Here is a 26,198-nt window from a genome sequence, read left to right on the forward strand (position 1 = left end):
AAACGTTCATCCACAATAGAATGGATAAATAAATTCTGACAAGTTACTGCCATGAAATCCCATAGAGTAATGAGAATGAGCAAAGTACTACTTTGCACAACAGCGAGGTTGAATCTCTCAAATACAATGCTGAGTGGAAGAAGATAGAAGCCAGAGTCGCTGGAATGTATGATTCCAACGATATAAAGTTCATAAACTGGCAAAAGTAATCAATGGTGTTGGAACCAGGATAGTGGTTACCTTTGGGGGGCAGAAGTGGTTGGGAGAGGGTTTAAGGGGGAAAGGTCTATGCCTTGAGCCGTTTTGATTACATAGATTCACTCTGGAAATTCATTGAGCTTTGCACTAATGCTCAGTGTGCCTTTCCATAAAATCCAAAGAGAATAGTTTTATGAATCAGAAAGTGGTAGCCTTTCTTCCTGCAATCCTATTCCCCAGAGGTAGCCATGGATACAAATTGGGTAGTGTCTTTATCCAGTTATAAATATATTTACTGAGCTGTCTCCACCGTCCCTCACTTTGCATTTTTCACGTTAACAGTGTATCTTGGAGGATGTGCCATATCAGAACTGTAAAGAGCTGCCTCCAGTCTTTTATCAGTTACGTTGTATTCCATTGGGGGGGATACCTACCAGACCCAGTATAACCAGTCACCTGTTGACTGTTTTCCATATTAGCCACTTTGAGCAGTGTAGCAGTGTCCATTTTGCACCTGTGTGAGTATTGCAAAGGGATGCATTCCTAGAAGTGGGGTTTCTGAGTTCAAGGATTTGAGCATTTTAAATTTCTGTTTGAAAACCGCTCCATGTATAACAAAGTGCTTTAGGCGAGACTATAAGAAAATGTGGGAGATCTGTTGATACCATTTTCCACCTCAGGGCCTCTGGGATATTGTGAACTGCAAGATGATATCTGTGTTCCAGGTGAAGGTTGAATTTCAGAGCAGATGCTTCTTCCTCCAGGAAGCCCTCCCTGATTCCCAGACAGGGTCAGAGAATTCTTGGGCTTCCCCAACTGCCTGAACTCCCCACCTCTAGCCCTGACCACTCTGGATGATAGATGTGTCTCCCCACCCCCACCCCACCCCCCAACTGTCAGTTCCATAAGCGCAGGGCCAAAGCTGTTGAGGTCACCACAGTGTCCCCAGCGCCACCCTGGACAAGGTTGGGCACAGAGGATGAACTCGGATGGACGGATGGATGGAATTTACAGGACTAGAGAGAGTGGAGACTCAGAGCGGACAGGACTCAGCTCCCAGGGGCTCAGAGAGGGGAGTAGAGACTTCAGGATTGGGAGGGGGCTTCCAGAAGGGGACAGGGTCTCAAGGAGAGAGATAGAGACTCAGAGAGGGGTGGCATCTCAGGGATAGGCACGGGGACTCAGAGAGGTGACTGGGGTTTAGAGAGAGGAGTTAAAGCTGGGGAGGACCACGGATGCTCCGATAGGGGGTGCAAGTTGCAGAACGCCTGGGAGCTGAGGCTCCAAGGCAGGGTGCGGGCTCGGTAAGTTCCCTCCTTTGTCCTCCTCCTTTTGCAGACAGCGAGACCCAGGCTTGTCTCCTCAAGCTTGACACGTGATCAGATCTGGAGGGCTGGGGAGGGGCCCAGGGGCTTTGCTGGGTCAGCACTGGACACCGTTGATCTCTCCCCTACACCTCAGGGGCCTCTTCCACACTGTTCATCAGAAAGGCATTGGGCTGAAAAGGAGGGTCCCCACCCTCTCTGGGCAGGGATGGAGGGGAGGGGGCGGGAAGCCCCAGGGCAGTGTGGATCCTGACCCCTGGTGCCTCTCCTTTCCCAGAATTTCCTGCCCAGGTGACTTTTTGGTCCTGGCTGCAATGTCACGTTTAGATGGAGTTGAATTATCCTGATCCCAGTTGACTCAAGCCCAGTCCGAGGAGAGGGCATGGCCACCTGGAGCCTCCCTGCCTCCCTTTCTCTCATCTGGACCGTGGCCGTGGATAGCCCCCTCCCCATCTGGCTTCATCTTTCTCCCCAGTGATGGGGCTGCTCAGCCACTTCCTGGTTGTGTGACCAGGGTGACCGTCAGAGCCTTGGGGACCTCATCAGTGCACCAGGAAATATAACGCCATCCACCTCACAAGGGTTGACGGGGATAGGACCCGGCAGTGAGGCACAGGGTACAGTGAGTTAGGTGCATGCTTGTCCTGGCACACAGCAGGGCTGGCAGACAGTGGCCAAGATCTCTTGGAGTCTATCTGATTGGGGTTCAAATTCCGGCCACTGCCTCTAACATACTGTCCTAACCTTCTGAGCCTACTTCCTGCCTGACAGAAACAGTCCCTTCTCCCAGGGCCAGGGGGATGGTGCCATGAGATGTTCTGCATTTAAGATACACTCAGGGAACCCCTTGCACAGAACAGGTACCCAATAAACAGTTGCCACCCTGCCCCAATCCCACAGCCAGCAATCAGCTCCGTCTGAATCCAAACAGTTAGTGTTTTACAAGCGCTCTCTCTGGGTTAGGATCTGAGCCAAACGCCTCACACAGCCTCCTCGCTGAGCGCTCCCAGCCCGCTCGCTTGGCAGCGGGGCTGTTGTCAGAGCCTGGGGTGAGCAGGAGGGGTCCTGCCCCTGGCACTCGTTGGATGGTGACTTTAGCTGCACTCCTGCCCCCATCTGGGCCTCTGTTTCCAAACCTGCAAGTTTGTTGAGTGAATCCTCGGGAGCATGGCACTTGGCACGCAGTAGGTGCTAAATTAATGCAACTGTTAGGAGTCTTTCCCCCATTTTACAAAACTGGAAACTGAGGGAGTTCCCTGGTGGCCTAGTGGTTAGGATTCCAGGCTTTCACTGCCGTGGCCTTGGTTCAGTCCCTGCTCGGGGAACTGAGATCCCGCAAGCCGTGCAGCGAGGCCAAAAAAAAAGAAAAAAAAAAGTGGAAACTGAGGCTCACGGTAAGGTCAGAGCTTCTCAGGGGACCAAGAAAATATTTGTAATCTAGAAAAAAAGTGGAGCACAATGTTCATAACCAAAAAGTAAAAAAAGCCTAAATGTCCGTCCGCTGATACACGGGTAAATAAAATGTGGTGCTTCCATACAGTGGAATGTTACCTGACAACAAAAAGAAATGACATACTGACACATGCTACAACATGATGAACTTTGAAAATATTATGCGAAGTGAAAGAAGACAGACCCAAAAGATCACTTATTTATTCACAATAGCCAAGATACAGAAACAACCCAAATGTCCAGCAGCAGATGAATGGATAAAGAAAATGTTGTATAGCCCATACAGTAGAATATTATTCAGCCTTTACAAAGAAGGAAATCCTTCCATTTGTGACAGTATGATTGAACCTGGAAGCCATTATGTGAAGTGAAATGAGCCTGTCACAAAAGGACAAATTCTGCGTGATTCCACTCACGTGAGGTATTCAAAATACTCAGACTCTGGGGGTGGGGGAGGGATGGACTGGGAGTTTGGGGTTAGCAGATATAAACTACTATATAAAACAGGTAAACAACAAGGTCCTCCCGTGTAGCACAGGGAACTCTAGTCAATATCCTGTGATCAACCATAATGGAAAAGAATATGAAAAAGAATGTCTATATATGTTTTGCTGTGCAGCAGAAACGAACACAACATTGTAAATCAACTATATACTTCAATAAAAAAATAATAAAAAATTAAAATACTCAGATTCGTCAAAGTAGAGAACAGATGGGATGGGGGAAGGGGGAGGGGGAGTTGTTTAATGAGCGTAAAGTTAAGGTTCAAAGATCTGCTGTACAACATTGTGCCAGTAGTTAACACTCCTGTGTTGTGCACTTAGAAATGTGTTAAGAGGGTAGATCTCACGTTGTGCTCTTAACACAGACACACACAAGACCACATATTCTATGATCCCATTTATACGAAATGTCCAGAACAGGCAAATCTACGGAGAGAAAAAGTAGGCCAGTGGTTACCAGGGCCTGAGAGGGATAGAGGGGTTGGGTTGATGGTTAAGGGGTGCAGGGTTTCTTTGCGGGGGGTGATGAAAATTTTCTAAAATTGACTGCAGGGGTGATTGCACTGAATTGTGCACTTTAAATGGATGAATTGTCTGCTGTGTAAATTATATTTCAATACAGCCGTTTTTAAGCGGGGCACCAAAATCTGAAAAGAACCCGGCCAAACCAAGGTGAATACATCTTTAATTAAATACGTACAAAATGTTCATTCCTCAACTCCTCTCTTGTATATCAATGACATTGAAAGTGTCATTTTAGGATGTCAAAGTGAGGTGCATGTATGCTCTGGGCATCTCACCTTGTCTTGGGCAAAGAGAGGTTAAGCAGTTCCTCAGGGAGGGACAGGAACCACAGCCCAGAGAGGGTCAGCTTCCTATCCGGCGTCACACAGCCCTGGGGCTCCAAGAGTCCCGCGTCCCCACCTTCAAACGTGAGTTCAAATGTGCGTGAGGTTCCAACCCCAGCTTCCACGCTGACCCCTGGCTGCCTCCTCCTTCAGACTTCGCAGGAAAAAAAAAAAAAGCCATGCCAGGAAGCATCCATCACAGGCTGTCCAACTGGGCCGGAGGGGCAGGGGTCAGCAAGGAGGTGACCTCAAGGTCTCTGTGGGGACCAGGATCCGGCAGGGCTGGGGGTGAGAGGCTGGAATTTTTCCCACCCTGACATTTTCCTGCGTCAACCCAGGAGGGCGCCCTGGATGCCGCCAGCCCTGCCCCCAACCTCCTTCCTCTCTTGATACAGTTTCCCGGCTACAGATGATGGGGGGGGGGGGGCTTGCCAAGGTGGAACCACTAGGCCCAGGAAAGAAGGCACTTTGGGGTTGACAAAATGAGGGACGCTGGCTCAGAGAGGCCAAGGGCCTGCTGTGGAGTCACGCAGCCTCGGAGACTTGGTGTAAACAGGGCGGCCCGGCTGCTCCTGCACTGCAGGGCCTGCCTCAGCCTCCACTGCCCTGCCCAAGAGTTGGACCCTAGCCCGGCCTTGGGCGTGTGAGAAGCCCTTGGCCCTGGGCCCTGCCCCGGGTCCTTCCTCCCCCCCACACACTGGGGACTCAGCCCTTCCTTGTGTTAAATAGAAACCTCTTTATTCTAAGTATCGTACGTTCCTTAATACATTGGATTGAGGCCAGACCTTGAGGTGAGGGGAAAGGGGGGGCCTGGGATATTTCTGTAGAGCCTTCCAAAACACCACCCACCACTCACTGGGCTGGGGAGGTGGTGCTGGGAACGGGCTTCATGGCCTTGGGAAAGTCCTTGCTCCTTCTGGCCCGTTTCTCTTCTGTACAGGGAGTTTGGGGGTAGGTGAGGAGACCTCTAAGGATCTTTCCAGCCCAGGGGTCTGTGGCCCCAGACAGGGAGTCGGGAGGATGGTCTGTCAGCAGCAGAGATGGGGGGCACTGAGGTGGAGCCGGGAGAGTCTCAGTGTTGGGCCCGGGGCCGTGACGGAGACGGAGATGGAGGCCGAGGCCAGGGCAGACAGGCCAGCCGGGAGAGGGAGAGGCGGCCCAGGAAGAGAGGGAGGCTGAGGCAGAAAGGCGGCCGGGGCACAGGGATGTCTGCAAAGAAGGCACGGTCCCGGGGGGGTGACAAGGTTCCCCCCTCAGAGAGTTCCAAGTCCCGGGCCACTGCCAGGATCTCGTGGCGGGCGACTGTGTGGTGCAGGCCACGGATGTCCAGGAGGGCTGCCACGTGCTTCCGCCTGGGGGTAGAGGAGGGGACAGGTGCACGGGGTCCTCCAGATACACTCCCAGCCCACCTGTGGGCCCCACCCGGCCGTCTGTTCCAGAACCTGCCTTAGCTCTGGAGCCCCTTCGCTCCCTCTGGATTCCTCCTCCATACCAGTCCCCCCCAGATCCCGCCCTCCCACCAGCACCCCTAGATCCCCCCCTTCATACCAGCCCCCCTCCAGAGCTTCCCTTCCAAACATTTCCAAATCCTCCTACTCACAATGGATTCCAGAACTGTCACCTCCCAACCCAGCACAAAAATATTCCTTTTTGCCCCATCTCAGCTCCTGATTAAAATAACCTTCCATCTTCACCCCCAACTTAGCTCAGACAGCTCCTGAATTTCCATTCTGGTACCCTTGCACCTGTTTAAGCTCTGGACTCTATAGCAACCCTTAACTTCATCTTCACTTTCATCTCAAACAGCCCCACAGCATCACTCAAATCCAGCCCGGAAGTGCCCACCCACATCCCTATCCTAACCCTCACCTCACCCCAGCGCCAGGTCTGGAGTCTTCACCACTGCTGTTCCAGAACCCTCATCCAAATTCGGCCTTGGAACACTCACTTCACCTCTAACCCATTCCTGGAATTGTTCTCAACTATAATTCTCCTCCAGAACTTAAAATTCACCTTGGGGACCCTCACTCCAACCAGAAACTTTGTGCTCAAAACTGACTCTGTTCCACAACCCTCGCCCCTAAATCCAACACAATGGAACCTTCCCTTCACCCCAATCTCAGCTCCAGATCCCAGATCCAGAACTCAATTCCAGAACCACCATCATATTTCAACTCAAGATCCTGCACCCAACATTCATTTCCAGAACTTTCATTTCAAACAGAGTTCTGGGGTCTTCACCACCCCCTTTAACCCAGCTCAGTCTCTTCACCCTCCCGCATCCCAAGTTTGGAATCCCCACAGCTCCAAAACACTCATCCAAAATGGGGCTCAAGAACCTTCCAGCTCAACAGAGGTGCAAAACACAGCCCCCAAACTCAGCTTTGGAACCCCTCCTCCCAGCCCAGCTTGAGACCTTTCAAACTCAGCTGCATATCCAAGTTCAGATTCAAGTTCAGAAACCCCAGTCCAGCAGGAGTGCTGGGACCCTGGCCCCCATGCGACTCCAGGGCTCTGTGCTTTCCCGAGGACATAAGCCCCACACCTCAGAAGCAGAACCGTCCGTCCTGAATCAGTTCCAGAATCCTCACCTTCAGCCCCATGTCCTCAACCTCAACCCAGCTGATGCCTTACTCCTGGGTCCTGGGGGGTTGTCTCTCTGGATACAGAATGTCTGTCTGCCCGACTAGCACCGCAGGACTGCCACCACCTTATGCAAGTGGCAGTGTTGTGTGGTGGTCAGGTGTACCAGCTGTAGAGCCTGCTGCCTGGGCTCAAGTCCCAACTTCGCCGCTGGCTAGCTGTGACATTGGGCTCAGCTACTTAATTTCCGCCTGCCTCGGATGGTGCTAAGCACTCAGAATAGTGCTGCCTTTGACATGCAAAGATTTTCTCAAATAGCTTATATTCTAAAATAACTCTTACCTGCTGCAGCCTTGCAGCCAAAAAATAAAAAATAAAATGCTCAAATACTGCCTACAAAAAATAATAATAATAAATAAATAAATAAATAAAATAACTTACTTACAGAGTGGGTATGTAAGATGCTTTCTTAGGTCTGACATAAGAACTCAATAAGCAAGAATTGGTATTGTTACTGCTGTCACCACGGATGATGATTAATCAGCCCCCAATAATCCTATGAAAAGAGTATTATTGTCCCCATGGATCAGAAGAGGAAACGGGGGCTCAGAGAGGATCACAGAGAGAGGAAATGGTCCATCAGGATCTGAACGGCGCCTGCCACTGTCCCAGTGCGTGTGCGCCCGTGTGCCCGTGCGTGTCCCCGTGTCCCCCGCGGCTCCCCAGCTGGGCCGGCCCTTCCTGCCGCCGGGCGGCCCCGCGCCCCCCTGCCCTGGGCTTCCTGTGACTGCTTGTTTGTTTGCGAGCCCTGGTGGCGGCGGCGGCGGCAGCGACGGCGGCGGCGGCAGGAGAAGGAGGGAAATCGTATTAATAATGCCCTGGTTCCAGCAGGAAACGGCCGTCAGACACGCTTGCCGCCTCCCTCCCTCGCCCAAGGGGCAGGAAACGCAGGGACGGATGCCAAGGCTCGCCGGGAGACCTCGGCCTGGCGGCAGCGCGGGCAAAAAGGAACCAAGGCGGCGTGGGGGCGGGGATCTCACCTGATGTCTGGGTAGTCCCGCACCAGCATCCCCACCTCCATCTGGATGCTGGGCGTGTCTTCCAGATGCAGAACTTCGGCCAAACGGGGCACCACGGCGTCCAGCCACGAGGCCTGGGATTCCTGCAGGGGAAGACCCCGGGCTCACACTCAACACCCACCCCCTCGAAACCACAGCCTCCCAAGGCCTGGCCTCGCCTGGCAGTTTTCTCGTCCGTAAAACCGGGCAGAGGGCAGACTGCAGTCAGAGGTTATCTGGAACCTTTGGAAATTTGAAGAAAAATCCATAATATAACCTACTCCCCGTTTTGCAGATAATTTGGGGCTCGGGGACACCCCTCAAAACCTATTCTAAATTTGCAAAATGTTACCATTGGGGGAAACTGCATAAGGTATGCCAGCGATCTTTCTGCATTCTTTCTTATAACTGCATGTGACTCTACAATTATCTCCCCCAAAATTAAAAAGAAAATTCCAAGGACTCTAGGTTAGAAACTCCTGGAATAGCCGCTGAGTGAGACCCTTCCCGTCCAGCTCATTACAACTGGGTACAAATAAGATTTGCTGATTTTTAAATGCTTGGATTTGGGAACGCTAAGGTTCTGAGTTTCTCTTGAATTTAGCGACTGTCTGTGCTCATAATAATAGCTAATGTTTAGGTCCTAAGCCCTTTTAATGGGACTTATCTAATCCCCACAACAAGGCATAGGGACCATTTTTCTCTTCATTTGCGCCCAGAGCGCGCTCTCTTTCAGTTAGAAAGCCAATTTTTACCCTCAGGGGGTGAAGATCAGAGTGTTTCTATTGGCTGCAAATTGGGTGAGGGTCTTATTCTAAGCCCCCGCCCCCGGCTATCGAGTCTGGGGATTCCGGAAGCCAGGGTTTTCCGTAGTTTCGGAGCCCCCCGCCCCCGGGCCGCACTGACCAGCCGTCGGAAAAGCCTCTGCAGCTGCGCCGCGTCTTCCCGGAGCCTGCCGGCCACGCGGCTGCGGGTCCGCGCGGAGCCGCAGCGCAGGCGCCCGCGGAACAGGGGCCTCACGTACTCGACCAGCGCCCGCCGGTGCAGCTCGGCCACCAGCTCCTGGGGACCCGGGAAGACGCGAGGGGGTGTGAGCCGCCGGTGACCCCCCCCCTCCCCGCTTCCCACCCGCCCACTCCCGCTCCGGACACCCAACGGGAATCCCTGCCCACCCCCAGCCGCCGTCGGCCCTCCCGGCTCCCAGTGGGTGACCCCTGTCCTGCCCCCCCAATCAGCTCGCGGACCCTCCCCCACCGGCCCCCAAAGGGTGCCCCATCCCAGCCCTCTCCGCTTTCTCCGGAGCTCCACCATCCAGAGGCCGCAACCCCGCCAGCATCCCGCGCTACACCCCGGTATCCGCGGGCACCCTCCGCGCAGACCCCAGGTAGAGCGCCACCTATCTCGCCCTGAGAGCGCGTCTCCCCACCTAGGAGGGGTCTCTCCCCTCTGAGCGTTCTACCTCCGCTCTCCCACTCTCCCCCCACCGGCCCCGGGTTCCACCCTGCGTCCCTCCCCCGCACAAGCAGATGCACCTGGTAAGGCTCATCTTGCATCCTGCGCAGTGCCAGGGCCTTAGCGCCCAGCGTGCCCACGATGCCATCCAGGGCCTCCGAGCTGCTCAGCCACTTCCTGCGCATCAGCTTGCTGAAGTGCGGCTGGGTGGGACAGAGTGGGCAGAGGGTCACAGTTCGCCTCCCTTCCGCCCTCTTTCTTCACAGATCAATTCAACATTTGTTCCCAAAACGCTGCTCCGAGCTGAACCAGGGCTGCGCAGTGCTGGGGACACAGCAGTGCGGAGACAGTCCAGCCCTGACCTCCTGGGGCTCTCCTCCAGAAGAGGAGACAGACCCGTTCCCCAGACAGTGACCACTCAAAGTGGCCACGGCTGGAAAGAGGGAGCCCAGGGGTTTAGGAAGCCCAGCCTGAGTCAGCATAGACAGTCAAGGAGGGCTTCCCGGAGGAGGGGGCACCAGAGCTGAGGCCAGGAAGATGGTCACTGTTAGCCAAGTGAGCGGTGGGAGAGGGAGTGGCTCAATCCAAGGGGAAAGCCAGTGTGAAGAAGGTTCAGATTTCAGATGGGCTTGCGGGTCAGAGGACCGGAAAGAAGGTCAGTGTGGCTGGCAAGACCATCTATATAATTCACGGGCCCAATGCAAAAATGAAAATGGGAGACCCTTTGTTCAAAAAGTATTAAGAACTTCAAGACAGAGAGAGCAGAGCTTTAAACCAAGCTAGGACCCTTCTAATCAGGGGGATGGAGGGGCTGTATGACTGCCCAGTGAAGAGATGGGGCTGGTCAGGTGAACCGAGCAGAGCACACAGGCCTCCTGGGCTTGGGAGGAGCCCCAGATTTCTCTTGAGGGCACTGGGGATCCATGGCAGGTTCTAAGCAGAAGAGGGAGAGGGTCAGCTTTGTGCTTCACCGAGATGGCTGGAAGGGGGCAAGACTGAGGCAGAAATGGGGGGTCTGGAAGGAGGGGAAGGGGTGAGAAGGGATGAGGAGGGGGAAAGGAGAACGCAGGTGGTAGATTCATAGGATGTAGTAAGTGGCCACCAGTGGGGGGAGGGGAGGGAGGCATCTGGATCCTGGAGGTGGGATGGGCAGTGGGTCTGTCCCTCAGATGGAGGCTGGGAGGAGCGAGGGGGAGATGCTGCCGTCAGATGGACACTGGGAGCATGAGGTGCCCGGACACCTCTGGGGTTGGTGTCCATGGGGGTCTGAAGCAGGTTCCTATCCCACTCAGCCCAGCACTCCCTTCCTGCTTTCTCATCCCATAGTAGCCCAATTTTCTGAACCTCCAAAAATGAGGCCTGTGGGCTTTTGTTGGAAAGCAGGTGTGAATCAAAAGAGCTGCCGCTCTTGGTACAGCACTCAGCTCAGGACGTGTTGCTGTTGCTGTAAACTCTGTACATTTATGAAGTTCCCTAATGGCCAATACCCGAGGGTCAGGACCCGAGCTAAGTACTTTATGGCCACAAGCCCATTGCTTCCTCACAGCCATCTGAGAAGCCTGGAATTCCTGGGCCCATTTTCCAGATGAGCAAACATAGACCCCCAAGAGGAAAGCCATTTGCCTAAGTCCCCCTACCTGGAAGCAGTACAGCCAGGCATGGAACAAAGACTGTACCCCCTTCCCCCCAACACTCGCTTACTTTCATTCCCATGCTTGTCCATTTAGTCATTCAACAAACACTCTCTGAACCCTTCCTGTGGCCCAGCCCCGGGTGGATCACTGGGGATACATTAGAGAACGCTTGGGGACACAGCACAAAAGGAGATAAACAAAACTCCAAGCGCTTGATAATTATAAGCACTTGGGGGCCTCTGAATTCTGATCTGATATTTGATGATATTAAGGAATGATTGTTCCATTTGTTAGGTAGGAAAATGGCATTGCGGTTACATTTGTTTAAAAAGGCTGGGTTCCTTATCTTTTGGAGATACAGGCTAAAGTGTTGATGGATGACGATAGGATGCCAAAGATGTGCTTGAAAAGAATCCAGTGGGCAGGAGAGGTGGGGCGAGAGGTGGAGTTGATACTTGCTGGAGCTGGTCCACAAGAGGTCATTCTGTCATTCTGCCTACTTTTGTGTATGTTTGAAATTTTCCATAATAGAAAAGTTATTTTAGAAACATTCCAACAAATCCTTGCCCTTGAGAAGCTGACATTCCAATGGGAGGAGGCAGATTGGGAAAAAAAAAAAAAAAAAAGCAAAGGATATAGCCTGGCAGGTGGTGATAAGTGCTTTGGAGACAAATAGAGTGGCGGTGGCAGGGGGGGCATGTGGGAATCTCAGGGGCTTCTATTTTAAATAGGGCAGTCAGGGGAGGTCCTTCTGAGAAGGTGACATTTGAGTCAAAACTTGAAAGAGGTGAGAGAGGGAGCTTTGTGGCTATTGAGGGAAGAGTAGTCTAGGCAGAGGGAACAGGTGCAAAGGTACTGAGGTTGGCATGTGTCTGACACGTTAAGGAGCAGCAAGGGGCAAGGAGGGAAGTGGGAGGAGATGAGGTCAGAGAGGGAAAGGGCAGACCATGTGGGCCTTGGGGGCCCCAGGGAGGACTTTGGCTTTTGCCGTAAGTGAGCTGGGAGCCATGGAGGGTTCTAAGCAGAGGTGGGACACAACCCGACGAACAATGTGGATTGAGCACGAATTACAACCAGGGACATGCACACCTCTCAGTTCCATTCCCGGGTACTCCCACCAGCTCCTCACCGCGCTCTCACCCACCTCTGAACCTAGTCCCCTCTGGGCATGTGCAGGACCCCGGGGATGAGTGAATGAGGCCCTAGGGTCTAGGAGAGGCTGGGCAGGGATTTGGAGGACCTCAGTGAGGAGGGGCTACACCCAGTCCCCTAGGCCCCTTCGTGCTGATGGCTCTCTATCCTCCCCCTGACCATATCCTCCCACCTCTTCCTTCCTGTGCCCCCCCCGTCCCCCTAAACGGCCCAGACATGGCCATCGCCCCCCCACCCCCTCTGCTTCCCGAACTGAGTCATGGGCTGAAAGGAACTGCAGGATGGGGCGGGGGCACTCCCCTGTCCTGGCCCCGGCCCCACCCAGCCCACTGCCTCTCTCACCTGCAGCTCCTGGAACAGCAGGTCGGTCAGGATGCGGTGGCAGAGTCGGGTCACTCGGTCCAGAGCGCTGGCTGCTGCTTCCCGGGCCGGCTCACTCTCAGGGGGTCCCACCCGGGCCAGGCGCTCCGCCAGAGCCCTGTGGGGATCAGTGGAGCCGAAAGTCAAGGAGCCTCAACATCTCAGCCCAAGTGCCTGGACCTGTCTCCCATTAGACGGACCCTATTTTGTGGGGCACAGGGGCGACAGGTCAGATGGGGAGCTGGGGGAAGTCAGGGGCTCTGGGGGGGCCTGGGGGCTGAGAAATATCAGGGGATGTCTGGAGGGTTGGGGGTTGGGGGGCTCTGTGGAATGGCTGGGAGTCTGGGGGATGGAGTGGGGAGGAAGGGATCTGTTTCTCTCGCTGCTCTCTGGGTGAGAGTGGGGATGCTTCCATCCTAAAAGTCTGTGCTTCTAAAGGACTGTAATTCTAAAATTCGACCCTTCTCATTTTCTGTCATTGTGACAGTTGATGACCCTCTCCATCACTGAAAGGAGAATAACTTGGTTTGGAGGGCAACTGGGCACTTTCTGCCCAAATCCCAGCAGATCCCCTTCTGAGAATGTATCCCTGGTCCCCACACTTGTGGGAGTTGACAGATTTGCCAGGTTTTTCTCTACAAAAGAGTGGAGGCAACTGTCCATCCACTGGGGACAGATTAAATGAATGACGGCACATCCAAACAGTGGAAGACAGTTCAGCTAAAAAAGATAAAAAAGAAGCTGGTGGGAACTCTTCTGGCGCTAACAGAAAGATCTCCAAGGTGTTAAGTGGAAAAGGACAGAGTGTGTTCAATATTCTACCATTTGTATTTTTTTTAAAAGGAAAAGGAATAATATGTATGCACATAGTAATAGATTTACTTGTATATTATGAAATATGCATATGCATGGTATCTATGCATATGCATGAAGTGTGTCTATGCATATATACACTTATTTACACATATTTACTGGTAAATGTATCAAATACCCCTGGAAAGATACGTGAGACATTAGCAATAACCGGACGGAAGGAGTGGGGGAGGGAGGCTTTTCACTGTGTGCCTTATTGTATCTTGAATGCATGCCCAATTTTAAAAATTCAATTAAAAATAAGTTAATAAAAAGGTAAAGTAATATAACTGAATCACTTTGCTGTACAGCAGAAATCAACACATCATGCTAAATCAACTATACAAGGAAAGTATTATAAGATAAAAATGTTTAAAAATATATAATCCCTAGAGTCTGGCTTCTAGGTTCCTGTAATTGTAACACTCCCAGGTTCTGATTACTCTATAATTCTAGTGCTCTGTGATGCTACGGTTCTTTCTAGGAGTCCCAGGTTTTATGCTTCTAAGGTCCCCTGTATATGCCGCTCGGGTCTAGCTCTGCGATCCCCACCCAGGATCCAGGCACCCCAGTTCAGCTTGTCACCCAGGACTGGCCTTCTCGCCCACACACTGTGGGTGCTCTCACCTCAGGGGGGGCCCACAATTGACCAGGGAGATGGTCCTGCTGATATAGGTGTCGGGTAGCAGCTCCCGGACTCCTGGGTTCTCATGGAATCGTTCTACGCGCTGCTGGAAGCTGGTGGGAGGAGAAAGGGAGGATGGTAGACAGATGGAGCACCGTGATAAGGGTCCCTGGCTGGGCACTCAGCCCAGCAAAGCCTGTGATCCCCACAGAGGCGCCCCTGCCCATTCTGACTTGATTCACTTTCATCTCTCCTCTCTCTGCTGGCTCCCGGGTCCAGATGCCCCACCGCCACCCCAGCCCTGCGCCCTTCCCCCCAGCCCTCCATACCTCTGCAGGAATTCTGCCAGCCCCCCCAGGCAGCAGTGGGCCATCCGCTCCCCAAACTCCTGGCTGATGCGGGGCGCTCGCTCTGTGTGCTCTTCCAGCAGCTGCGTGGTCCGGGGGGATGAGAAGTGATGAGGAGGTGAGGTCCCACCTGCCCACTGGTCGCCATCCAGCGGATTCTCCGTCCTCTTCCCCGCCCCCTACCTCACACACATCCTGTGCCAGGCTGCTGGACCGGTCCTCCGCACTTCCCCAGTGCTCCTCGTCCTCCTGCAGCACTCGAAGCAGGGCTGCCCGTGTCTGAGCCTGGAGTGGGGAAGTGGGGGGAGAGGCAGGAGTCAGAGTCCCTGGGAGCCTCTCCTTCCCTTTCTCACACACCGCGATTCCCCCCTCTTCCCCGCACCACCCCCACCCCCGTCCCGCCCCTTAGCCCCCAGCAGGTCTGGATTCTGCCTGTGAGCTCATCAAGGTAACGCTGGGGAGAGAACCTGGACCAGAAAACTTCCCCAGCCCCTTCCATTCCTAAGTCTACAATTTGGCACTTGATATTGAGTCTGTGGTTTTAAGCCTCCTCCATCTAATAGCCAGAGGGTTTAAGGGCTTATTCTCTCATTATCTGATGATTCTAAGACTCTGCTCTCAGGTCTGCAAGACAATTCTTTCACGATTTCCAAATTCTGTGATTCAAGAATTCCAAGTGTCTAGGATTCTAAGGTTTACACATCTCTTGATTCTCTGGTCCTATGTTGTCTTCAATTCAGTGAGTCTGAGAATGTAGACTTGTTCGGTCCTGAGATTCAGAACTCTCAAATTGCAAAGATACTAATCTCTGTGGCTGGGGCAGGACTGGCTTTTAGACCAGAAACACTCCTGTGGCTGGGATGGCTGTTTACAGCTTGGGCCATTCTGCTCAGCGGTGCCTGTGCCCGGCCAGTTATTAACCATGTTTACTATCAGCCCTGCTTATATGCAGAGATGCTTTGATGCCCTCCTTCTGTGAGTCTTTGAGTCTTCGAGCTGAGGTTCTGTGACTGACTCTCTCTTGCTGTAAGATTTGAAGTGTCTGAATGTATTGAACCTTTACTGAGTGTCTCCACGCCCGGCTGGGTGCTTTGGGTACACTGAACATAAGACAGAAGTGATCAGCATGGGCTTACATTTCTATATCTTTTGGACGGAACTCGGAAGTCCATAAAGGGCAAGGGGAGATGGAAATAGGGAAAGGGGGCGGGGAGAGGCCCCCAAGCTCAGTGTGACCCCTCCCTCTCTGCAGAGTGCCTCCCGCTCCCTAATCAGCAAAGCCAAGTTCCAGGTACCTTAACATCAGTGACACATTCATCCTCCAAGCCACGAAGGGTGCCGGGGGACAGAAGGGGCCCCAGCTCCCCATTTTCCAGGGCGACCATGTCCACCAGACCTAGGACCTCTCTGGGGGTGGGGGTAAGAAACGGGGGGGGTCTGTGAGAGGTGGGGCTGGGCAGCTGAACCCCTCCCCACCCCCATCCCTTCACAGCCTGTGTGTTTGTGACCTGGGCCTCTCCCTTCCTCTCTCGGGGCCAGCTTTGCTCATCCCTCAAAGGAAGTCTCTGGAATTGTTGCTCCCCTGGCTCCAGTTCCCTGAGTCAGCTCCCTGATGGATGGTGTCCGGGCAAGACTCGTAGAGGTCAAGTCCAGGCTCTATGACCTGGCACGCAAGAGCTTCACCAGACAGAAGCTCCCTTCCACCTCGGCCCCTAGTCCCTATGTCCTCACCTAGCCTTGGAGGCCTCGCCACTCCAGCCCTCACTCCCTGCCTCTACCCTCTTGCATGCCCCGGCCTGTGCCGTGCCATCACTCTCCCCACACCTCCCCACCACCCCTGCACACACCAGGCCTTTGCTCATGGCATCCTCTCAGCCAGAAGCCCCATCTCCCTGCAAATCAGACTTAACTCATGTCTCACCATTCCAGGCTCTCTATTCCGCCTCCATCTCTCATGGATGGCATGTGAGTGTCATGAACATATATTCCCAAATGGGATCTGGACAGGTCAGTGTTGGTAACTGTTGCCTTCCCATTCTTCTGGTGACAGCATCCTGATTTCGATGAGGAGCCACCCACTCCCTCACCCTCCAACGTGTGGCTCGGGTGTGGCTAACTCCCTTTTCCCTGGAGCCTGTAGGGACCCAGTCATAGCTGATCACCATACTCCATCCCCCAGCCACAAGAATGGAAATGTTTTAAGATCCAAAGGCTCGATGGTTATAGGATTCTAGGACTGGGAGGGTCAATGGTACTCAGGTTCTAGATGCTAAGATTATAGAGTTCAAGGGACCAAAAGTGCTACCATCCTAAAACTGGAAGGACCGACTGTGTCAGAGTTCTAGGATCCAAAGGGGGAATGAAGCTAAGATTTAGGATTCGAAGGCTCATTGGCGCTAACGTTCTAGGATTGAAATTGTCATCAGTTCTAAAGTTCTAAGATTGGAAGAGTCATCGGTGCTTGTGCCCTAGGGTCTAAGGCGAAAGCAGTGTAAGGGTTCTAGAATTCCAAGGGCCAACAGTGCCAAGATTTTAGGATGAGAAGGGTCATTGGTGTTAAGTTTCTAGGACTGGAAGGGTGGGCAGTGCTAAGATTCTGAGAGTGTTGATGATTCTAAAGATTCTTGGACCGGAAGGGTCAACAATGCTGATTCTAGGACCGGAAGGATGGCGGGTGGTAAGGTTCTAGAATCAGAAGGCTCCCTGTTGCTGAGGTTCTAGCGCGGGAAGCGTGGAGAGCGCTGAGATTCTCGGGTTGTAAATGTCACCAGTGCTGAGCCTGGAAGGGTCAACGATATTAAGGTTCTAGGAATGAAGGTCCAGGAGCGTCCTTAGGTTCTGAAGGGGCCGGGGCTGGAGGGGGTGGGGGGGAGCGAGGGTTCTACGCGGCCGTGGGGCAGCCGATCCCTAGGCCCTCGCTCACCTGGGGTACACCTGGTTGTGCCAGTGCAGCAGCGCGTAGCGGTCGGCCAGCGGCAGCCTCCGGCGGGCGGCGGCCCCGATCCACTCGGCCAGCGCGCCGTGGTAGCCGCGCAGGTAGACGCCGAAGGCGCCCAGGCCGGCGGGGTAGGAGGGCGCCAGGCGGCCCCGCACCACGCCCATATCCTCCAGCAGCCGCCCCCGCAGCGCCTCCAGCTGCCCGGCCAGGCGCCCGGGCGCCCCTGGCGCCGCCGCCTCCAGGCGCTCCCGGGCAGCACGCGCCACCGCCTCCGCCCAGCGGGCGCGCAGCTTGCGGGCCGCCTCGGGTCCCCGGCGACCGTCGGCCGCCTCCTCCTGCACCAGCACCTGGCCCAGCTGCGCCACGGCGCCCGGCCCGGCGCCAGCGCCCGGCCCGGGGCCCGCCAGCGTCTCGCGCACCAGCGCCCACATCTCGCGCTGCAGAGCCTCGTACAGCAGAGCCACGTCCCGGGCCCGGCGGCCCCCGCCCGCGCCCTCGACCTTGGGCGGGCCGGGCGAGCCGCCCCCCGACGACGCCAGCTCTTCGGCCTCCAGCTCCAAGATGTGCTCGTCGGCCCGCGCGAGCTCGCGCTGCTGGATCAAGCTCAGGATCTCCAGCACTGTGGGCGCAAAGCGGGAGATCAGGGGCTGGAAAACCGGGCGGAGGGGGCGAAGAAGGGAAACGGGTAGGAGGCGAGGGGAAGAGGGTCGGGGAGGGGGAGAGGTGGGGGGCAGAGAGGGATGTGGGGGCATTTCAGGAGAAGGGGAAGAGAGAAGGGTGTCAGGTGAGGGGCCTAGGAGAAGGGAGGGGGAGGAGATGGAGGAGGGAGCAAGGGGGAGAGCCAGGACAAGGGGGAGGGGACAGGAGGGGGTTAGGGAAGGGAAGAGGGGGTTTGGCGATGGGAGAAGGAGTCTGGATATAAGAAGGAGGTCAAAAGATTAAAGGGTGTCCGATTAGGAAGAGGATAAGATGAGAGGAGGAGTCAGAGGAAGTGGGGTTAAGGGAATGAGGAAGAAGGAAAGGGTTAGGGCTTGGGGTAAGGGGTCAGGGCTAGGAAGAGAGTATCAGGGCATAGGTGAGGATGTGGGGATGAGTTAGGGGAGTTGAGGGCGGATAGGATAGAAAAAGGGCATCAGGGTCAAAAAAAGGCATCAGAGGAAGTGGGGCGGCCAAGGGAGGACAGTGGGAGCCAGGTAAGGGGGAGAGGGATGGAGAGAGCCAGTGGACTGGGGGGCAAGGTGGGGGCATGGAGGTGGGAAGAGGGTATGAAGACCAGAGATGGGTCTTTCGGGGGTGGGGACAACTATAGGGGTGACCTGGCTCTCTGATGATTTCACCCTCCCCCAGGAGAGGGGAATCATGGGCTCGGGAGGCCTCTGAGTGAAGGCAGAGGGTCCCAGTGGCCCAGGGTTACCCCCAACACCTCCAGCCCCCTCCACTTCCTCCCTGGCAGAGAAACTATTTCCTGGCCAGTGCTATTTCTGCCCATCCGTTTCCAGAAGGCGGGGGCTTGAATCACTCCCTTCTCACCTCCCTGTGGTGCCCTCCCAGTCCCTAGGGAGCAGGGGCTGAAATAGCTTCTGGCGCAGGATGTGGAGGGCATCAGGTTGAAGGAAGGGCTCTCCAATGATGGGGCAGCAAGGGCTGTCCATGGGGGGAGGGTAGGAGTGGGGATGGGGGTGGGGGGATAGAGACAGGGTAGGGGATAGGGTTGAAGGAAGGCGGGGACTGGGCAGGGCTGGGGCTGGAGAAGAGGTTGGGGATGAAGGTGGAGGCTGGGATGAGGGAGTTTAGGATTAGGGTGAGGTTGGGGCTGAAATCTGAAGAGGGAGATGGGAAAGGAATTGAGAATGTCATCTGGAGTTTGGGGTAGGGCTGGGCTTGGAGATGAGTTTAGGTGAAAGTTGAGGATAGAAAGAAGGTAGAGATGGAGGTGAGTTTGAAGAAGTCTGGACGTGAGTTGGGGTTAGGAATGTGGACAGTTGAAGTTGGAGGTTGGAAATGGGGGGGGTTAGGATTGAGACTCGGGATGGGTGTGGAGATGGGGTTAAGAGGTTGAGTTTGGGGTTAAGGTTGAAAGTGGGGGCTGGGAGTGCGACTAGGACTGAATGAGGAAGTTGGGGAGGTGCATGGGGTTGAAGGGGGACGCTGAGATGGACCTGGGGTTGGGGGTCGGGAGTGAGACTGAAGAGGGGAAAGGGTTGAAGCTGCACACAGGGATGGGATTGAGGATGGGATGGGAGTAGAGGAACGAGCTATGGCATGGGACTGGACCAGTTGGCGGTTGTCATGGTGTTGGGCATAGCAATGAGGTGAAAGATGGCATTTGGCGAAAGGGATGGATTGGGAATAAGCATGCGGATGTGCCTCAGGTGGCGATGGCTGATGGGGTTGGAATAAGTATGGCTGGAAACCAAAAAGGCATTGAGGAAGACATTGGGGTTTGGGGTAGTATTGGGGTTGAGGATACAACAGGGGTGGTGTTATGAGTCGAACTGTGTTTGTCCCCCACCCCAAGAAGAAGAGATATGTGAAGTCCTAACCCCCAGTACCTCAGAATGGGATCTTATTTGGAAATAGGTAATTTACAGAGGTAAGCAAGTTAAAATGAGGTCATAGGGTGGGCCCTGATCCATTATGACTGGTGTCCTTATACGAAGGGAAACTTGGACACCAAGGTAGACATGCACAGAGGAGAAGATGTTGTGAAGACAGAAGGCCATGTGTGGATGGAAGGTGGGAGGGATGCAGTTACAAGGCAAGGAGCGCCAAAGATTGCCAGCAAAGCACCAGAAGCTGGAAGAGGCAGCTTTGAAAGGAGATGGGATTGAGGTTGAATTTGATAGTAACGGAAAGAGGGTTGAAACTGGGGACAGGGAGGGGATTGGAGGAGATGAGACCAAAGTTGGTCATTTGGTTGTCGTTGGACAAAGGGACGAGGTTGAAGGCAGATGGAGAGAGGGACAGATTGGGCTGGGGGTGGACACGGGGCTGAAGCTGGAGCTTGGTGATGGAGACTAGGACCGCAGCGGGGACGGGCTGGCCGTGTCCATGGAGGTGGGCAGATGGGAGCTGGAGATGCGAATGGCGGTGGGGTCACGGGTGGAGACACTGTGATTCTCCCGGGTCTGGGCCAGGGCTCCCGACTCACCTGACAACGGCTCCTTCATCTTTGGGGGCTCCGGGACCTTGGGCGGGGGCTCGGGAGCCGCCTCGCCTGCGGGCACCACCCTCTCAGCCAGTGACGCGCGCCGGGGCTTGGGCCCGCGCCCCAGTCTCAGGAAGGCCAGTCTCCGCGCAGCCTCCCCAGCCGCCTCCTCGTCGCCGTGGGCTCGGGCCCCCTGGAGCCTGGCCAGGAGGCCAAAATCTGCTGAGCTCCTGCAGATCCCAGGTGTCAGCACACGGCCCAGGAAAGAGCGAGGCTGCCTGTCCCCAGGGCTGCCCGCCCGCCGGCCAGGGGTTCTGCCCAGCCGGAAGGGGGCCAGGCCTGCCAGCTTCTCCAGGGTGGCACGGCGGCGACATGATGTTCCGTTGGGCAGGGTCTCCCGTTCCCCAGCCTCCTCTTCTTCCAGCCCTGAAGCTTCCTCAAAGGGGTTCCGAGAGGACCTCAGGGGCAGTGTCCCCGCCCGGGACATCTTAGAGTCTGCCACCCCTAGACTCTTCAGGATGGGCATTTTGACAGGCGGGGACCTGGGGAAAAAATAATGGACCATCGGTGGTGTTGATGTGGCATTGATGACAATGCCTTTGTGTACCCAGCACTTTGGGGCATGTGTGCCAGGCATTGGTCTGAGCACTTACTTACCCCTTGAGTCTGCACAATCTCATGAAGAGAGTAATGTCACTATGCCCATTTTGCAGATGAGGAAACTGAGGCTCAGAAGAGCACAAGTGTTTGCCTAAGGTCCCACAGTGATTCGGGGACAAAGTCAGGTTTCAAACCCAGGCCTGTCAGATTCCAGACCCCGGGTTCTCTCCCCTGAGCATCGGCGTCCAGACCCTTCCCCTACCTTAGTCCTGCCCAGGGGTGTTCATCATCTTAGTGCACCCTCCTACTCCATGAGGAAACAGGCTCAGAGAGGGGAAGGGTCTTTCCCACGGTGGCACAGCCAGCGAAGGGCAGAGACTGCATGGGGACCCAGGCCCCACCCCACCGTCTACCCAGGTGTCCTGTTCACACAGTTGGGCACCTGCTTCGTCTCCCCTGTCCAGTCAGTACCCCTGTCTCCTCTACCCTACCGCATTCATTCCTCCAGCAAACATTTTACTGGGAAATATCCAGAACAGACAAATCTATAGAGACAGAAAGAAGATTAGTTGTTTCCAGTGACTGGGAGAGGGGGACTGGGCTGCGACCACTTAACTAGTACGGGGTTTCCTTTTAGAGGGATGAAGACGTTCTGGAATTAGTGGCGATGGTTGACAACATTGTGAATGTACTAGATGCCACTGAATTGTACACCTTAAAATGGTTAGTATGGTAAATTTTATGTTATGTAGATTTTACCACACACATCCCCATGCGCACACACACACACACACACACACACACTCGTGCACACACACACACACAAACTGATTAGGTATTTGCGTGGGCCCAGCCCTGAGCAGGCACTGAGGACACAGCAGTGGCCAAGGCAGACCCAGTCCCTGCCCTCATGGAGCTAGAAGCTTCCCGAGTCCTGCCCATTCCTTCTCCTAAATCCCTGTCTCCTACCTCTTCATGGCCCCTGCCCCAGTCCAAGCCCCCTCCTGCTTCCCTGCTGCAGCCTCCTCCCTGATCTCCAGCCTCTAGTTCTCCAGTCTACCTTGGAGGACCTTGTTAAGGCTCAGACCTGCCCCTGCTCCTTCTCTTAACCCTCCATGGCTCCCCAGTGCCCTCGAGATAAAATTCAGGCCCCCCTGCTTGCCAGCTGTACACCTCATCAGCACTATCCCACCTTCTCCTCCTCCTTACCTCAGGCTCCTCTGGGTTTCAGCATCTGTTTATACATGGAGGCCTGTTCTCCATGTTCCATTCAGGCTTCAAGACCCAGCCCCAGTGTTGCCTCTTCCCAGATGCCCGGGCTGAGTCAGGTGCACCCCCCTTGAAACGCCCACTCTGGGTCATCACTGTCTGGGAATGGGTCTGTGTCCCCCCACTGGGCTGTGAGCCCCAAGAGGGCAGGGGCGGGGCTGTCTGGGTCACCACTGTGTCCCCAGCTCCCAGGGCAGGCACTCTGGGAATGAGTGGGTGCTAAACAGGAAACAAAGGAAGGAGACAAGGACTTCATTCGTTGTGGGAGAGGAGGAATGATAAGTCAAAACGGAGAGGTCAGCAAGGAGCAGGCCACGCAGGGCCTTGGAAACCGTTAAGGAAGGGCTTGGACTTTCTCCTGAGGGCACTGGGAGCCATAGAAGGGCGCTTTTGAAAATGATGAAATATTCCAAATGTTCATAAAAGTATAGAAAATAAATTTAATAAACACCCCTGTGCTTACGATTCTAGCTGCATCTAATGCAAGCATTTGCTCTTTGGGGTTCTTTTTTTTTTTTTTCCTTTTAAGAATCAAGCATTGCAGGAATTCCCTGGCGGTCCAGTAGTTAGGACTCTGCACTTTCACTGCCAAGGGTGCGGGTTCAATCCCTGGTCTGGGAACTAAGAATCAAGCATTGCAAATGCACTGAAGCCCCCCCAAGCCCCTCCCTGATCCCGCCCACTCTAGCCCTCTCCCAAGGAGAGCCGTCCAAGCGGACTTTGACCCTGTGCCTGCCTACCCAGACTGGTATCCAGAAATAATGTATTGTTTTACGTGGTTTCGAACTCTCCATAAATACTGTCATACTACATGTATCCCCTGCATCTTGCTTTTTTTCCCTCACATTTTACATGTGAGATTTTCCGTGCCTGTCTCTGTGGCACTAATCAAGTGCTGCACACTATTCCACCGTATGACTATGACCAATCTGTGTTAAGTATCAGATGTTCACACATCCTCCTATGGCTGGACACATAGGTTGTTTTGAACTGGGACAGGTTCTGAGCAGGTTAGGGACAGGGTCAAGATGGGGCAGTGGGTGTGGGAGTGCACGGGGGGCCTGGGAGGAAGGCTGATGCTGCAGGGGCCCTGAGTTGGCTGAGCCATGGGCAAGAGCATCTCCTTTCCTGGTGGGGACGCCCCTTCTTTCCTCCCTGACTTCACCCTCTACACCTTAGCCATTGTTTCTCAAGCCTCCTGTTTCTAGAAACACTGTCCCAGCCTCTCTCCAGTCTCCATGGTCCCCGATCCCCCAGGGAGGCAGTCACCATGGCAACCCTTGCCTGGAACCCCCATGGCTGTGGGCAATCGATACCAGCCCCCCTCCCCATACACACACTATTCACACTGATTTCTCTGTCTTTCATCTTCCAAACTGGCCTCCATATGCCTAATCCCCAGAATGGCTCCATCATCCCCCCCAAAAAAAAGTCCACCTCCCCCTCCAAACAGGGGCCTCCAATTTCCCTCCAGTTGAAGTCAACATCACCCAAACTGGATTTTTTTTCGCCCACGCTAGATTTGACATTCCCACGCTGGCTCCCATATCCACCCCTAAACTGGATCCCCCCTCAAACCATTTCCAACATCCTCAGACCTGGCTGCAACATTTTCCCAAAACTGGCCCCGACGTCTTTCCCCTTCCTGGCTCCAATACCCACCTCTGCAAACTGACATCCTGCCCCCTCCAGCCCCCTCGTCTGCCTCCCAGTGCCCGGCCCCTGACTCACTTCCGAGGCATCCCTCAAGCCCCCAGCCTCCCAGCTCCTGCAGGATGTCTTGGCCACCAGAGCTTCCCTCTTTGGGCTCCTCCTCCTCTTCCTCACTGCCAGCCTTTCCCCAAAGTCCCAAACCCTCTGCCGGCCAGCCGACCTGTTTGCAGAAGTCATCACCTCCAGTCCTGTGTCTGCATCAGGGAACTGCCCTTACAAATTGTGTCCAATACAACCGCAGTCCAGACCTTGCCCCCAAACAATTCTGTCACCAGCCCAGCCTGTTTCAGGCTCATCCACATCTTCATTCCCAACCTCATCCCATCTCCTGCTCCATCTGCATCCCAACCCTTGTTCCGGCTGCATCTGCAAGACCCCATCTCCCGGGGATGGAGCAGAGTGCCCTTCCCTCTCTGGCCTCAGCCTTCCCACCTGAACTCAGAGAGCTTCCGACCCAATGACATCTTGTCTCTCTTCTCCCTTGGTGGTTCCAAGCTCTCCATGGCTCCCAGGCAACCTAGATCGTCCGAGTCCCCAAAGTCTTCCCTGCACCCTCCTCCTGCTCTCCCATCTCCTCCCGCCACCCTCTTGCTGGTTGGCACCCTCCCGAGGTCAGGCCCTAGAGTTTCTCTTTGCCCCCAGCCCCTCCTGGCTTTAGGGCACACGTTCTCCCAAATTCTGGTCCAGCCCCCAATTCAGAGGGCCCCAGGGGCGTGTGAATCCTGCCCCCTCCTCCCACAGACTCACCTCCTTGTCAGTGCCCCTCTGTCCGTGCTGCTGTCCTGTCCTGAGGCTACTTCAGCCAGGACTGCTGAGAGCTTGGATCTGAGGAGGGGGGGTTAGAGGAGGTCAATTTCCTGTCAGGAAACCCCTCCCTCTCTGGGGCCAGGGGCGGGAAGGACTTGTTATCTGTCTGCCCTTTTAGGCCAGGCTGTGGTTGGGCTGGGAAGAAGGACAAGGCCGCAGTCAGGTCCCCACCCTCAGCCCCCAACCCCAGGCCGGAATTGGCACCGCCACCCCCCCCGCCCCGCCTGCTCTTCACACCTCCCAAGGTGACAACACCATCCTGGGTACCGCTGGAGACACCCCATGCTGGATGTGAGCCCGAAGCTCTCTCTTGCGTTCCCTGCTCTGGGGTAAAGACTTGAAGGGAGGTTCTGCTGGGCCCAGGGGCTGGGATTGGAGCCCTAAGGGGGTGACCCTGGGCATGACTTTGGAATTGTGGTTCTCTCTGCCTAAAAGTCCCCGTCCCCAGGTCTCCATACACCACCCCCACCTCCTCGTTATCATCCAGGTCTCAGCTCCAGAGTCCTTTCCTCGAAGGAGACATTCCCTGACCAGCAAAAGTACTTCTGCCAGCCCTGTACTCTCTCTCCCCAGGGGACGTTGCTCTGATTTGCCAGTTCCTTTATAGCACCTTCTACAATTTGAAATGATCAAATTCCTCTGTCTCCCTGGTAGATTTTCTGACTGTCCCAATTGAATATAAATTCAAAGCAGATTTTGCTTACCATGTTCATCTGCTATCCCTAGATGCGTGCCTGGCACATAGTAGGTGCTCTGTAAAGATCTGTGAACTGATTGCACCAATGGGGATAGATCAGAGCTAAGGATTGGAAGTTGGGGATAGAGATGGCAGGTCTGTTGGGACTGGGAATGGGTTGGGGGTTGGATGGGGTGAGATGCAGGATTAGGGTGACTTTTAAGGCTGGGTTTTAGGTTTAGGTGGCCCTTTGGGGGCTCAGGCATAGCATCCCAGGTGTTTGGCCTGAGAGAATGATCACTTGCCTCAGCAAAACTGGGGTTGGGATGAGGTAGGGTTGACATTGGGGTCAGGGGCTGGGCTCAGGGATCACTGCCATTCCCCAGCCCCAGCGAGGGCTCTGTAGACATTAGGTTGGGATAAGTGGATCAAGGGTTAAGATTCCAAGGTCTGAAGGCTTCAGTTCAAGGATTGGATTTGCCAGACAATGGGCCCTGGGGAAGGGGCTGGTTTGCTGGCCTGGGGGAGGGGGAGAAACAGGTTATGTCCTCCCCGAATCAGTGTGGACCTGTGGTAATCGGAAGGCAGCCCGAGCTGGAACCAAAGTGGCCTGTTGTGGGCCGTGGCCACTGTTGGATCTCTCCCTTTTTTTTAACTT

The 26,198-nt window shown here is 54.7% G+C and overlaps 1 protein-coding gene across 1 annotated transcript; it reads right to left on the reverse strand.

Moving 5' to 3' along the window:
* Positions 1 to 5,042: 5,042 nt before the first annotated feature.
* On the reverse strand, positions 5,043 to 24,864 carry EXOC3L2 (exocyst complex component 3 like 2). The gene is made up of 12 exons (XM_061173129.1): positions 24,805 to 24,864; positions 20,479 to 21,017; positions 17,313 to 17,946; positions 15,685 to 15,796; positions 14,573 to 14,674; positions 14,372 to 14,472; positions 14,045 to 14,155; positions 12,548 to 12,683; positions 9,500 to 9,622; positions 8,874 to 9,029; positions 7,950 to 8,071; positions 5,043 to 5,678 (listed from the first exon to the last, which is right to left on the reverse strand). The coding sequence occupies exons 2-12, from the start codon at positions 20,999 to 21,001 to the stop codon at positions 5,399 to 5,401; spliced, it is 2,400 nt and encodes a 799-aa protein (XP_061029112.1). The 5' UTR covers positions 21,002 to 21,017; positions 24,805 to 24,864; the 3' UTR covers positions 5,043 to 5,398.
* Positions 24,865 to 26,198: the final 1,334 nt, after the last annotated feature.

The sequence above is a fragment of the Eubalaena glacialis genome, chromosome 18 (genome assembly GCF_028564815.1).
Source record: "Eubalaena glacialis isolate mEubGla1 chromosome 18, mEubGla1.1.hap2.+ XY, whole genome shotgun sequence".
NCBI classification, from domain to species: Eukaryota; Metazoa; Chordata; class Mammalia; order Artiodactyla; family Balaenidae; genus Eubalaena; species Eubalaena glacialis.